Raw genomic sequence first — 16,140 nt, 5'->3', positions numbered from 1 at the left:
TGAGGAGGAGAGGGCAGTGTGTGGATCTAGTTGGTAGAGGTTGAGAGAGGAGGAGACATGGGATGGCGATATGGAATTAGGAGGAGATGATGTTTTACTTTTATAGTCTTTCTCGTTAGACTCCTTGGTTCTAGTTGTGGGATTAAAAGAGCTCTAGACTCTATTGAGATCACCCATAAAAGTGTGCAGGTGAGATATTCTTGCTTAGGCCAATGAGTATTATCATTGTGATTTTCTTGACTTCTGTGTTAAATGTTAATGCATCATTTATTTGGACACAAAAATTATAAAATTTAGATAAGATACATGACACAAAATTGAAGTCAAATTTATAATCTAATTAGATTTTTTTTTTTTTTTGAGTTTTGTTTAGGACAAGTGGCACAAAATTGAGAATCCAATTGAAATCTAATTGGATTTTTTCTCAGTTTCACCTATTATTATCTATATATAGATGTTGTGTGCTTAAACAATAATTAATCAGATAGTTCCATTAAACAAATCATGAATACAAACTCACTGTCGCACTTTTCGTATTTTATTTTATACTTCATCGATCACAACTTATTATGCATTTGTTTGACTTTTTTTTTAATAAAATAAACAAAATTAAAAATGAAAAAAAAAAAAAAATCAAATACATGGCATGTCATGGTTGGTGGATGTGGAGTACAAAATTTGGAATAGAGGATTTGTATTCACAAATTGCACAAGAGATTAAATAAGATTTTCAAATTTGTACTAAACAAATACAAGAAACTCTAAATGTAATTAATCTTTCGTTGATTGATCCTTTTATGACTCTCTCTGACATTAACAGATACCGTCATATACATGTCCATTGTCATGTTCTATCATGAGTACTCTTAAGAATAGTTTGTCCAGTTTCCCAGTGATAATTTGACATGACAAATTCTTCTATATTTTATGAAAATTCAAGGGTCCTTAGTTTTCTGGTGTTTACAGCCTGGAAAAAAAAATATAAGTACAAATTTCTCAATTTTCATAAGATTCCACCTTCATTATTAGATGCTATTTTATATTTCATTGATGAGCCATCCAGAATATATATGTATAAATGGATGTAAGGCACTTTTATTCACGTACACCCATCATTTTTAATTGACCTCTTCTTAAGAAGAATTTAAATTATTGCATACAAATATAGGTCAGTATTCAATTAGTAAATTTATACTATGATTTTGTTTGTTGTAATTAATAACTAATTTGAAAATTGAAACTTTACAACTTGAAGAAGACAGGAAGCTTCTGGGGCTACTTTTCATAGTGGATAGACTCTTATGGCTTGTTTGGAAGTTTAGAGAGAAAGGAGAGTAGAGGGGAATAGAGTAGTAGGGAGGAGAGTAGAGGGGAATGGTTCCCCTCTACCTTATTTGGATGTTTTTAAAATTAGTAAGGAGGAAGGAAGTAATTAGTCATTCCCCTTATTTGGATGTTTAAAAATTATAATGGAGAGAAGAGGAAATGATTAAAATAGACAAATTTACCCCTATTTGAAAATGAACTTGCAACATTGATCTATGATTAATTTGTTAGAAAGGGTAAATTAGAGAATTTACTTGGACAATAATTTATCTACTCTACTCTCCCTCCAAATCTCTCCAATTTGGGAGAATTAAAAATGAGGGCAGGGAGTTGAAACCCCTCCAAACCCTTCCAAACCCCTCTCCCTCCTTTCTTAAAAAACTTCCAAATAAAGTAATTGGATTACTCTCCCTCCCTCTACTCTATTCCCCCTCATTTTTTAAACATCCAAACATGCCATTAAGGTTTTAATTTGAAAGCTATAGGCTGATGTACAAGAGAGAAATGTAAGACATAGAACAAGTGAAAATGACCTTCGAGTTCAACTTGTTATGCAGAGAGTCCATGTTTTTTCCGAAAACAATATAGTTTTTGACTTATACTTGATGCTTGCTTGGAGATGAAATGTCCAATAATTTGTTTTTACACTACTACCCAGCGCATGCTGTACTACTTCCATGGGTCTCTATAGATAGGTTACAAATCAAATTTTTTGTTATTGGTCTTTTATTTTAGGGTTATGTTAATAGGTGCTCTCAAAGCTTGTTAATAAACTAAAGGAAATGCTAACGAATGAGGGCATTCGTTAATAATTCACTTGAACAAAGTTTTTATAGGAAATTATGGCAAAACTTTGAGATTTTTTATTTAATCTTTTCAAAGTTTAGTTAGAAAATTACAGACAACTAGGGCTTACAGTAAGAGGCGGCTTGGGTTTAATCTTTTCAAGCATCTCTTTGTACAGTGTACACATTTTCAAGTGAATGGTATCAGATCCTTACGAATCACGTGAGTGATAACAACTGACTCGACCCCATTACAGATCATATCCTATTGGGGTGTAGCTAACAATTCTTTAATATAACGTACCTATTAATTTTAATTAACTAATGAAGCTTAGGTAAGAAAGTTTTCTGTATGTTTTCAACTCATTCGTTTGCTATTTTATGATAATTAATATTATAATAATGAAATGCTTGAGTGGTTTGAGACCCCACGTTTGCTCTGGATTTTCGCTTGTGGGAATAAATTATGCAACATATAATGACCTAAAACAGACAGTAGCGACTGTACCCCAGTTCACGTGCTTCTCTTTGTTTTGTACAAACGTGGTGGATCTACTTTCACCCAGATTACGAAGTAAAATTATCATCCAGATTAATATAGAATGTTATACTAACAAAGATGAGAAAGTTTTCTAAAGAACCCTACTTTTGTTAACATCACATAAACTTCAAAAATCTGGTGTGAAAACAATCTTGATCGAACAAATGAAGACATTGTTGTAGCTCCTGTCTTTTGAAAGCAGAAAATGCTTCCACTACTGCTTCAAATGCAAGCAATGTAATTTAAGAATTCCAGCTGATGAATGGTAACTAAACTTCAAATGCAAGAAAAATCTGGTTTTATGTTTAACTTTTTCTCACGCTTGATAAGCATCAAGGCACCTTGAATGCACAATTGATTACAAAGTAGACGATTTTCAATTTTTTTTTTTGACAATATATACGTTTTCATAGAGACCACGCATTCTGTTTGACTTAGAAGTGTCACACCTGTTTCTATTTGTCACATGGTTGTCTTGAAATTTTTTGATGTTGATACTTGATATGAATTATGAAAGTAAGTAATAATGAAAGTTTTGGGTGTTTCTTTCTTTAGGTCCGAAACTTTTGGGTGTTTCAGAATTCACTGGAAAACAGTTTTATCAGAACTAAATGTTGATTAGTATGTTAATTAATGGACTCATAGTTATTAGTAAAAAGATATTGGTATTGTAAAATTTATCTTGTTTAAATACGAAAGAACAATCAAATTTCAAATTTGTTCAACACGATTCAAAATTATATTGAAAAACTTCAAAACTTAATTCTATTGGAGAACAATGATCTAGTTAAATGCTTCCCCTTCACACTGTTTCGTTTTGGATCACAATCTGAGACCCTATAATTAGCTAGTTCAAAGGACAAACTAGATAACAGCCAAACAATATATATATATATATATATATTAAAAGTCAACTATTTATGATTAGAGTAGTCTAATAACATTCAAGATAGAAATTGATCATTTGTATAGTTGACAAATTAAGACTAAAATGTAGACCTAAAATCTCTGAAAATAGTAGCATGTCAAGGATGGAAAGGACAAGGTGATAGCAGGAAAATACTTATGGGGTTATATTGTTTGGTTGTGATGATTAACGAGCACTCATGTGAACCGATGGTAACTTGATTTGTCCATGTCTGAATGCAGACAACTTTCAAAGCAAGCCCACTCCCGTTGTCACTATGAACTACCAACAAAACTGCGTACAAAATAGAACCTCTTAGAATGTGTTTTAGGTGATTATATCAACTTGTTTAGTGTATTTATTAGTTCTAGATTATCTAAATATTGAAACTTGCTCCCACAAGATACATATATATATATATATATAGAGGGTCATTTGATTCAAGTTGAAAATGTTATTAATTGCCAGATCGAAAGATACTTATAACCTATGAAAAGGAACAAAAGAAAGAAAAAGGAAACCTCTAATGCAATGGGTTATGGTATAATAGGATTCAAGTAATCGCCCCAAGTATATATATAGGATACGGTATATAAGTACTGATAAACTTGCTTTCCATGATGCTTAATATAATTTGAAAATTGGCAAAACCATAATATCTCCAATTTCTTGTTCTTTAGAGATCAAAGATACTTCATATATTCAGCATTAGACAATGAGGTTTTCCCTGTTGTCTAATGCGACATACTTGTATACTACTTAAAAACCTGTTGAAGGCATTTGCTATGGACAAGCTTAGCTAGCAATATAACTCTTCTTCCGCTTGGAGCATTTCAGCCAATATAAAATTGCCATTTGCTTTGACAGCATTCAATTGGGTGAACGTGCAATTTGTTTTGGCAAGTATAAGTTTTCAGTTGATTTAATTAATTGGGAAAATGTTCTTGTAAAAAGCTTCTACACAACCTATTTACCTAACCACAACAATATTCAAAAGCTTTGTAGTTCAGTAGGTTTATTTATTTATTTATTTATTTTTAATTCTCCTAAAAAGTGGGACTTGGATTTAAATTCTCAATTCTCATCTTATTGTAATTAAAAAAAAAAAAAAATGAAATGACTATAACTTTTCCTAAACTTGTTGGACAAGGAAATCTCTATACATTGTGCACAAAAATTAAGTTTTATTGCTACAAAATCCTAGATCTTGTTCACAAAAATTAAGTTTTATTGCTTCAAAATCCTAGTTCTTTTTGGATTATGTGGTTTTGCCTTTGGCCAATATTAAAGATGGGTAATACTTGCATTGTGAAATAAAATAAAATAAATTACAATACATGCTCAATGTTATCTCTTAGAATTCAAACCCTAATATACACCCAATATCACAAAGATTTTCTTTATCTATTAAAAACTATAATCAGTTTATAATTAACTTGGACAAGATTGTCCATGAATCATGTCAAATTACAAATGAGGTCTTAGTAATTAATTTGGGTTGGGTTCTAAGACACACCAATAGAGTTATGTATGAATTGGGTTGGAAGGCTTTTTCAACCCTTGTCGGGTTTAGATATTAACCCAACCCAATTTATCATGTGTAAAACTCAACCCAACCCACATGGGTATGATTGGTCAAATGGGTTTTGTATACATTTTTTATGCCTTATAAAAAAATTATTAGGATTTCATCAATTATGGTCCAAATTTTCAGATTCATCAAAACTAGTTTTGAAAATATCAACACAAATCAAATTAAACTAAGAAATTAAAATAAAGGTAATAAAATAAACTTATATACATGATAAGTCTGGTTGGGCTAGATGAGTTGAAAAAACAATATATCAACCCAAACCTGACTATACCTATTACTCAAAAATAAGACTCCAACCAAACCCACAAACCCATAAAAACCAACTCGAGGTGTTAGATTTTACTGAGTTGGGTTAATTTTGTACGGCTGGTGGGTTTGACACACAGCACAACGCCAATAAAACATGCATGTTTGGAAAAAGCTATTGAAAAGCAAAACAATTATTGTATAGCTACTTGTAGAACTACGTGGATTGGAATGGACATGTTGGCTTATAGCGTATAAAACAATATTGTTCTCTCCATTTGGTAGGGCTTCTTGAAAGTTATTGAAAGAATGTCAACAAAATTTATGAGTTAATAACTTATTCTTCAAAATTACTCTAAACACAGTACGTAGTTTATTCTCTACCCTGCTGGTTTCTTATTTTTGATTTCCCATATGTCATGTGAGAAGGAGGAAACAAAAACAATACGACACATCTGTCAAAAATTTTGCTGTTTCCACTACGAGGAATAAAAAGCATTTCCAATTTGCCAATTATTTAAGCCCAATTTAATCAGTTGGCTCTTTCTTATATAGATGGGAAAACAAGGGTGGTGGAGAGAGAGTGCGTGTGTACGAGTGTGTTTTAATTCCTTCCCGTGAGGAAGGCTTGGAAGCATTCATAAAAACACAAACTGATAATGCTTTGACACTTCCTTTACTTCTTTTGATGGTTTCCCAATCACGAGTAGATTCCTTCTCTCACGTTAACCCCACCACCGCCTTCACTCTCTTCCCATGCAAAAAAAATGTCTGTTTCGTTATTTTCTCCATGTCCAAAATGTCCCCACACACCTCTCTTCAGCGTCCTATAATTTCTTCTTCATATTTAGTAGCTTTTTCCATCTCCACAGTGCAATATTATTCTTGTACTCTTTTATGACATTGATGTGGAAACTGATAGGACCCACGAGGATGAGATCCTCTCATATATTATTAGGTGTACAACATAATATTCGTAATTATAAAATCGAATATGGCCATAATTTTACACTTAAAACGAGATTGATTTGAAAATTCACAGTTGAATTAACTGTATGATCATGCATGAAGCATGATAATATGGCACTTAGGATAAGTCCATTTATATATACTTCTATAATCACAGTCACTCATTGAATTAATATTTTACTGATATATAAGTAATAAAATTCAGAGAGTTCAAATCCATGAAAACCCATCCACTGAAAGATTGATGGATGGCATGTATGCCGGATGCCATGCCCCTAATAATTAAGAGTGATCCTAAGAGTACAACAACTTTTACCACATAAAATTTACAAATTAATGAGTTAATTTTTTCAAAAAATAGCAATGAATAAATTTATTTCTAATAGTATTGATGTCATATCAAGCACATTAATATTGTTATTAGATAAATCCTTGTTAAAATTTTAAATATTTTTATGTTAAATAAATGAATAATTGTATTTAATTTAAATTTGTGATAAAATTTTGAATANCTAGTTTCCCCATAGGTTTGAGTCCGAGGACCATGCAATACCTTGGTTCTGTCTAGTACCCAGGTATAATGGTGTGAATAGTTTTACCATAGGCTTGGGTCCGAGGACCATGCAATACCTTGGTTCTGTCTACCACTTCTATTTTTCTGTAAGTATCTAGTTTCCCCATAGGTTTGAGTCCGAGGACCATGCAATACCTTGGTTCTGTCTAGTACCCAGGTATAATGGTGTGAATAGTTTTACCATAGGCTTGGGTCCGAGGACCATGCAATACCTTGGTTCTGTCTACCACTTCTATTTTTCTGTAAGTATCTAGTTTCCCCATAGGTTTGAGTCCGAGGACCATGCAATACCTTGGTTCTGTCTAGTACCCAGGTATAATGGTGTGAATAGTTTTACCATAGGCTTGGGTCCGAGGACCATGCAATACCTTGGTTCTGTCTACCACTTCTATTTTTCTGTAAGTATCTAGTTTCCCCATAGGTTTGAGTCCGAGGACCATGCAATACCTTGGTTCTGTCTAGTACCCAGGTATAATGGTGTGAATAGTTTTACCATAGGCTTGGGTCCGAGGACCATGCAATACCTTGGTTCTGTCTACCACTTCTATTTTTCTGTAAGTATCTAGTTTCCCCATAGGTTTGAGTCCGAGGACCATGCAATACCTTGGTTCTGTCTAGTACCCAGGTATAATGGTGTGAATAGTTTTACCATAGGCTTGGGTCCGAGGACCATGCAATACCTTGGTTCTGTCTACCACTTCTATTTTTCTGTAAGTATCTAGTTTCCCCATAGGTTTGAGTCCGAGGACCATGCAATACCTTGGTTCTGTCTAGTACCCAGGTATAATGGTGTGAATAGTTTTACCATAGGCTTGGGTCCGAGGACCATGCAATACCTTGGTTCTGTCTACCACTTCTATTTTTCTGTAAGTATCTAGTTTCCCCATAGGTTTGAGTCCGAGGACCATGCAATACCTTGGTTCTGTCTAGTACCCAGGTATAATGGTGTGAATAGTTTTACCATAGGCTTGGGTCCGAGGACCATGCAATACCTTGGTTCTGTCTACCACTTCTATTTTTCTGTAAGTATCTAGTTTCCCCATAGGTTTGAGTCCGAGGACCATGCAATACCTTGGTTCTGTCTAGTACCCAGGTATAATGGTGTGAATAGTTTTACCATAGGCTTGGGTCCGAGGACCATGCAATACCTTGGTTCTGTCTACCACTTCTATTTTTCTGTAAGTATCTAGTTTCCCCATAGGTTTGAGTCCGAGGACCATGCAATACCTTGGTTCTGTCTAGTACCCAGGTATAATGGTGTGAATAGTTTTACCATAGGCTTGGGTCCGAGGACCATGCAATACCTTGGTTCTGTCTACCACTTCTATTTTTCTGTAAGTATCTAGTTTCCCCATAGGTTTGAGTCCGAGGACCATGCAATACCTTGGTTCTGTCTAGTACCCAGGTATAATGGTGTGAATAGTTTTACCATAGGCTTGGGTCCGAGGACCATGCAATACCTTGGTTCTGTCTACCACTTCTATTTTTCTGTAAGTATCTAGTTTCCCCATAGGTTTGAGTCCGAGGACCATGCAATACCTTGGTTCTGTCTAGTACCCAGGTATAATGGTGTGAATAGTTTTACCATAGGCTTGGGTCCGAGGACCATGCAATACCTTGGTTCTGTCTACCACTTTTATTTTTCTGTAAGTATCTAGTTTCCCCATAGGTTTGAGTCCGAGGACCATGCAATACCTTGGTTCTGTCTAGTACCCAGGTATAATGGTGTGAATAGTTTTACCATAGGCTTGGGTCCGAGGACCATGCTATACCTTGGTTCTGTCTACCACTTCTATTTTTCTGTAAGTATCTAGTTTCCCCATTGGTTTGGGTCCGAGGACCATGCAATACCTTGGTTCTGTCTAGTACTCAGGTATAATGGTGTGAATAGTTTTACCATAGGTTTGGGTTCGAGGACCATGCAATACCTTGGTTCTGTCTACCACTTATATTTTTCTGTAAGTATCTAGTTTCCCCATAGGTTTGGGTCCGAGGACCATGCAATACCTTGGTTCTGTCTACCACTTCTATTCTTCTGTCAGTATAGGTTTGTCCTCGGACCGCTTTACTAGAGATGATTCCTCCTTGGGTCGGATTATGATCTTTACACGTGGCGTTGATCTCGCCTCGAGCTCAAGGCCTCATCTTTTTCATTTATGAAGCGCCCTTTATCCGTTCGTGTTCCGCGCTTGACGCTTCGGTGCGCGAAACGCGCCTTCATTAATGTCCTCATGAGTTAACACGAGTCCAACGGTCTATGACCTCCTTGGAAATTGGTAGCTTCATTATTAGCCCAACTGATAATTCTCTTTTTGAATTATGCATGAATTAATTCTCACCAACCCTTATCCCCTATATAAGGTGGGGAGATGGTTTCTCCACAATCCATGAACCTCCCAACACAAACAAAAAGAAAAACACATCCTTTCAGCTCCCCAATCCCTTTTAACAACCCCGCCGGAATTATGACTGGAGTTGGCAAATATGAGGCTGCTTTGGGTGGGTGTGAGGACATTCGTGCCAAGAGCCATTATGGCTGCAGCCCCCACTGGGCTTCCGGTGCTGCAGAATCTAGGCGTAACCCCGATGGCGCCATACAAGGTGGCCCGGAGGGATGTTGTTAGAGTACCTAACGTCTCTCCTCGGAGCGCACCCCCGACGAAGAATACGTGCGAATTCATCTCATGGGAGGTGCTCGAGTGTTGCCGTCTCCAACGGCCAACACTCGTGAGGATTGGAGAGAATCAAGGGAACATCATGAGGGAAGGTATCCCGAGCCCCTGCATCTGCTCCTCTCTTTGTTCCAACTCCGCCGCGCCGAGAAGGGAGTTGTTGGTGGCCTGGAAACAAAATGGCCCTCCCCCTTCCCTGCTTTTTGTGTCAAGCTCTCCCATTCTCTTTATACCAATAAAAGCACGGCTTGACACTTCCCTCTGGCTAGTTTTTTTAGGGCGGCTCCACCTGGGCCTCTAATTGTAGAACTAGCTGGTAGGATTAGCTTGTAAATTTGTTCGTGAAATACGCCTGCCTGAGCCTCTGATTGTAATTTGTACTGTTTCTATTTATGAAATAATAATATCAAGATTTCTCTTTTCGCTGTCAAATTTTTTTTTTTTTTTTTTTTTTTACTTCGCCAACCTACTGTAAAACGACCGCTTAGAACAATAGCCTGGTGCGCCGGCCAGCACCCTAATCCTTCCCACAGACGGCACCAATTGTAGGGACTCAGTTTGGATTTGACCCTGAGTATGAATGGGTTTTCAACCCAACAAGCTCAAACAATAAATTTATAGAGAGTGGGTTAAAGGTTTAGGCGCTGGCCGTCGTTCATCAAGCATGAACTATTTTTTATAAAAGAAAATACTTAGAGTTTCTTTACAACTGGGGGGATGCTCCTCGGCCCCTGGCCGAGGAGCCCCTTTTCTTCTCCTTCTTTCCCCCCCCCCCTTCTTTACTTTACTTGCTTTTCTTATATAGTCTTCATCTTCCTATCTCCTTCTTCCATCTGTTGATCATCCATTCGCCTCTCTTCTGGCCGTCCGTCCCATCAGAGGCCTTATCGGTACTCAAGTGGTTCACTCTGATCAACGTTACCCTGCTAAGGGGTTATATCCCCATTAATGCGGCCAGAGGGGTTAGGTGAATACATTAAGTGTGAATGTGACAGCTTGCTCTGGGCTTGTCCCCTTCCAAAAATTATCCTTAGTATGCCGAAGACGAAGAGGTCCTCGGCGTGGGTCAAAAAAGAGGCTTTCCCCAACTTAGCCTTGGCTGGTCAGTCTTCCTCGGTGCTGGCCTTGGGCCTGCTATGCGATGGGCTGTGGCTGTCAGGCCCACGGGCCCCACAACTTGCATTGTGAAATAAAATAAAATAAATTACAATACATGCTCAATGTTATCTCTTAGAATTCAAACCCTAATATACACCTAATATCACAAAGATTTTCTTTATCTATTAAAAACTATAATCAGTTTATAATTAACTTGGACAAGATCGTCCATGAATCATGTCAAATTACAAATGAGGTCTTAGTAATTAATTTGGGTTGGGTTCTAAGACACACCAATAGAGTTATGTATGAGTTGGGTTGGAAGGCTTTTTCAACCCTTGTCGGGTTTAGATATTAACCCAACCCAATTTATCATGTGTAAAACTCAACCCAACCCACATGGGTATGGTTGGTCAAATGGGTTTTGTATATGTGTTTTATGCCTTATAAAAAAATTATTAGGATTTCATCAATTATGGTCCAAATTTTCAGATTCATCAAAACTAGTTTTGAAAATATCAACACAAATCAAATTAAACTAAGAAATTAAAATAAAGATAATAAAATAAACTTATATACATGATAAGTCTGGTTGGGCTAGATGAGTTGAAAAAACAATATATCAACCCAAACCTGACTATACCTATTACTCAAAAATAAGACTCCAACCAAACCCACAAACCCATGAAAACCAACTCGAGGCGTTAGATTTTACTGAGTTGGGTTAATTTTGTCCGGCTGGTGGGTTTGACACACAGCACAACACCAATAAAACATGCATGTTTGGAAAAAGCTATTGAAAAGCAAAACAATTATTGTATAGCTACTTGTAGAACTACGTGGATTGGAATGGACATGTTGGCTTATAGCGTATAAAACAATATTGTTCTCTCCATTTGGTAGGGCTTCTTGAAAGTTATTGAAAGAATGTCAACAAAATTTATGAGTTAATAACTTATTCTTCAAAATTACTCTAAACACAGTACGTAGTTTATTCTCTACCCTGCAGGTTTCTTATTTTTGATTTCCCATATGTCATGTGAGAAGGAGGAAACAAAAACAATACGACACATCTGTCAAAAATTTTGCTGTTTCCACTACGAGGAATAAAAAGCATTTCCAATTTGCCAATTATTTAAGCCCAATTTAATCAGTTGGCTCTTTCTTATATAGATGGGAAAACAAGGGTGGTGGAGAGAGAGTGCGTGTGTACGAGTGTGTTTTAATTCCTTCCCGTGAGGAAGGCTTGGAAGCATTCATAAAAACACAAACTGATAATGCTTTGACACTTCCTTTACTTCTTTTGATGGTTTCCCAATCACGAGTAGATTCCTTCTCTCACGTTAACCCCACCATCGCCTTCACTCTCTTCCCATGCAAAAAAAAAATGTCTGTTTCGTTATTTTCTCCATGTCCAAAATGTCCCCACACACCTCTCTTCAGCGTCCTATAATTTCTTCTTCATATTTAGTAGCTTTTTCCATCTCCACAGTGCAATATTATTCTTGTACTCTTTTATGACATTGATGTGGAAACTGATAGGACCCACGAAGATGAGATCCTCTCATATATTATTAGGTGTACAACATAATATTCGTAATTATAAAATCGAATATGGCCATAATTTTACACTTAAAACGAGATTGATTTGAAAATTCACAGTTGAATTAACTGTATGATCATGCATGAAGCATGATAATATGGCACTTAGGATAAGTCCATTTATATATACTTCTATAATCACAGTCACTCATTGAATTAATATTTTACTGATATATAAGTAATAAAATTCAGAGAGTTCAAATCCATGAAAACCCATCCACTGAAAGATTGATGGATGGCATGTATGCCGGATGCCATGCCCCTAATAATTAAGAGTGATCCTAAGAGTACAACAACTTTTACCACATAAAATTTACAAATTAATGAGTTAATTTTTTCAAAAAATAGCAATGAATAAATTTATTTCTAATAGTATTGATGTCATATCAAGCACATTAATATTGTTATTAGATAAATCCTTGTTAAAATTTTAAATATTTTTATGTTAAATAAATGAATAATTGTATTTAATTTAAATTTGTGATAAAATTTTGAATATTTAATTTGTTATGATGTTATATATTAACGTAACTATATGCTTATAATAGATGAATAAGATAATTCAATTTTAAATTATGATAAATTAAACTAGAATTATTTTATGCTTTAACACGGTATCAAAAGTCAACACCTTTCTTTACAACCCTCTTCTACATGATAGAAAATTATAAAATTATGCAATACTGATATCGCAGAAGTCTAAAGAATGCAAACATGATATTCTCTTTGATGGACAAAAACTAAAATGTTAGTTTATGGGTAGTAAACCATTTCACGAGGGATTCCTTGAATCCACAAGGTGATAAACTGGAATCCACTAGAGAAAAAATTCGACAAAAATCTATATTTTATTAATAATAATTTGATTTGTCTTTAATGACTACAAAACATATAAATACTAAGAAAGTAGAACCTTAGGATGATTAGGAAACGTTTGAAACCCTAATTTGCATTAATTATGCGATTAGGTGACAAAATACCAAAATTTACCAAAGTGGCAAAATTGAGTTAAATGAAAATCATAAACTACTGACCTTAAGGGTCATCCTAAAACAAACGAGACCTTATTCTGACTTTTAAGTAAAAAGTTATTAAGAAAACAAAAATTATTATAAACGACAAAATCATAGATTTTGAGGCCTAAATGGAGGAATTCACCAATTTTAAGAGATACCTTATGGCAAAGTGACGACTATTGCTCAAAAGGCTGTTTTGCTTCAACCTGCCAAATTTCATACAATTCTAACTCTAAGGCCCATGATTTCTACTAGTGTCTTTTTGTCTTGTGCAATGATTTCAAGCGCGCGTGAGAGTCTAAAAAGATTATAACGATCTGTTCTACATGAAATACTTTGGGAGTATAACAATGGTATACTCAATCTCACATATATAATAGGTTTTATAATGAATTTAATTATTTACTATTATGTGAGAGGGAGAAAAATCTCATTATTGTATTCCCATAATATTATATAATTACTCATACATGATAGGACATTGTAACTTTATTCTTGTTGTTGTTGTTTTATTTATTTATTTATTTTTTTTATGGGACAACTTTATTCTTGTTGGTTGTACATGGACCCAAAAAAATGAAAATCTTTAAATAAATTTTACTGATCTGCATCCATTATTAGAACTAAAGGTGCTGGTCATGGTGATGAAGGAGTTTAAATGGTTGAACCAAATATTTCATTTAGGTTAAGGGTCATGGGTGATGGGATGGCTAGCTAAATCTTGCAAAAATAAACCCAACAGGATAAAACAATATTTCCTTAACTTTTGAAAAATGAAGTGGTGTTTTGGTAATTTTAGGAATCACATAATGCTCAAAATTGAGTTCTCGTCCCTTTTTAAATACCAGGCAACCTAATATTCACAGAGAGAGAGAGGGAGAGAGAGTCATGGTTTCTAGGAAGCACAAGAGAACAGCCATGTATAAGAATCTGCAACTGCTTCGATCCATCACTAATTCCCATGCGGTAATTCTCTAATTTCCTATAACATCAGTTCGTCTAGTTTATTTCATTGTCTTCTCTAACTTTTACTATATTACATAGTCTAAATGGAGAATTATTTGGACAAAACTGACAGCCTTGTAACATAGTTCATCATTTTCATCATCATCATCACCAGCTTTTCAATTTTCTTCTCTTTTAGCTCTAATTTTGTCTCATCCGTATCCATTTAAGGCATGCTTGAAACATTGATTTAGTGTTATTGGTCTTATATATAAATATTTGTTAGTCCGCAGTTCATCTTGATTAATTTATCACATCTCCTTTTTCAAATATGCCCATCAACTTCTTAATAAGTATGATACTATTTTAAGAGATATTGGCCTAACAATATTTTAATATCACACGCAAGCCTTGGTTGTTCTTAAGCATCCTTTCATGTATCTTTTTCTTAAACTTCTAATACCATCTTTAAGGATGGTAAAATCTTTTGACTGACTGGCATCAAATTTCTTAAATCCGTCTTCTTCATCTTTTATATATATATATATATATATATTTTTGTCTTTATCTGTGCAGCACAGTAAAACCTCGATTATATTAGATGCATCAAAGTACATAGAAGATCTAAAGCGAAAGATAGATGTAATGAATCAAAAAATTGCCGTGGCACAGGACTCCGATGCCCAAACTTCACTGCCTCAGGTAGAATCTAAGACGTAATTGCATCCTTTGATCAATTATAATTGCAAGGGATATCATTAATTAATTATATGTATCTCATCTATATTTCCGCAGGTTAGAGTAGAAGCCCAAGAAAGGGGTTTTCTGATTGAGGTTTTCAACAAAAGAAGTTGCTGTGGTTTGCTTGTTTTCATATTGGAAGCCTTTGAAGAGCTAGGCCTTGATGTGCTCCAAGCTAGGGTTTCTTGCTCAGACAACTTTCATTTAGAAGCCATGGGAGCAAAAGTAAGAAAGAAAATGGATGGAAGTCTTTGATGTCATATTAACACGTGCTTTCTCTCTCTCTCTCTCTCTCAACACACAAAACTCACACACTCAAAAGGCGTACATATATCTTTCTTCTTCTTCTTTTTTTCAATGTAAAAAGACATACATATATCAACCTGCTTATACATGTATGCACATTTGATGATGTACCAGGTTAATGAAGGAGATGATGAGGTTGATGCTCAGGTGGTGAAAGAAGCAGTTTCGGAAGCTATTAAAAATTGGAGCGAAATTAGCGAGAAATAATTATAAAAGCAACTTTTTAGTTTCATGTTTTAACTAGCAAGCTAGCTAGATGAAGCTGTCTAGTGTAGGTTACTCTTTCATATAATGGTTAATACTTGTGAAAGTATGGTCCAGAGAGTTCCAAACACTACATACAATATCGATCATGTTGACATGTGAGTGCGTTTGTTTTCATGTGCTATGGGAAACAATAACAGGAAGACATGTTTTAAGAAATAAACACATTATGGTTACTTTCCACTTTTTTCCCAATATTTCTTCTCACATATGATAGCTAATTTAGTAATTCGTTTTGGAAGAAAAGTTATAAGATCAAAGAACCTTCTATGCTGGAATTCTCTTAAGGGACAACTTCAAATTGCTTAGAGATCGATGGTATCATGTTTCAATAAACGGAAGCACTATGATGCCTAGTGCAAATTCTACTTGAATGGTATGACTCCACTAAAAGGTGGAGAATTAAATGTTTTCTTTTTGGTGGATTTGATGTTAGCATGGATCCGTATTAATTTCAAAACTAAAATGGTAACTAGAGTTTTTCGGAGTGATTTGTGATTTAGTTGGAGTTATTAATTAGCATGGAGGGCTCATTTAGATATTTAAGAAGCATA

General features: G+C 35.0%; 1 protein-coding gene across 2 annotated transcripts; it reads left to right on the top strand.

Annotated features, from left to right (window-relative positions):
* Window positions 1-14,090: 14,090 nt before the first annotated feature.
* LOC112034572 (uncharacterized) lies at window positions 14,091-15,769 on the top strand. 2 transcript variants are annotated; one of them, XM_024067385.2, is made up of 4 exons: window positions 14,091-14,296; window positions 14,852-14,977; window positions 15,071-15,241; window positions 15,437-15,769. In XM_024067385.2, the coding sequence occupies exons 1-4, from the start codon at window positions 14,219-14,221 to the stop codon at window positions 15,527-15,529; spliced, it is 468 nt and encodes a 155-aa protein (XP_023923153.2). In that variant the 5' UTR covers window positions 14,091-14,218; the 3' UTR covers window positions 15,530-15,769. The 2 variants fall into 2 exon arrangements, with proteins under 2 accessions (XP_023923153.2, XP_023923154.2); XM_024067386.2 differs by having other exon boundaries at window positions 14,190-14,296; window positions 14,857-14,977.
* Window positions 15,770-16,140: the final 371 nt, after the last annotated feature.

This window comes from Quercus suber, unplaced genomic scaffold, assembly GCF_002906115.3.
Source record: "Quercus suber isolate HL8 unplaced genomic scaffold, Cork oak 2.0 scaffold_24, whole genome shotgun sequence".
Lineage (NCBI taxonomy): Eukaryota > Viridiplantae > Streptophyta > Magnoliopsida > Fagales > Fagaceae > Quercus > Quercus suber.
Note: the sequence above shows the minus strand (reverse complement) of the source record. Positions and strands in the feature narration are given on the sequence as shown.

Coding starts and splice junctions, on each gene's coding strand:
- LOC112034572 (XM_024067385.2), top strand. CDS start 14,219: ATGGTTTCTAGGAAGCACAAGAGAACAGCCATGTATAAGAATCTGCAA. Junction 14,297..14,851: donor CCATCACTAATTCCCATGCG/GTAATTCTCTAA, acceptor TTATCTGTGCAG/CACAGTAAAACCTCGATTAT. Junction 15,242..15,436: donor TAGAAGCCATGGGAGCAAAA/GTAAGAAAGAAA, acceptor ATGATGTACCAG/GTTAATGAAGGAGATGATGA.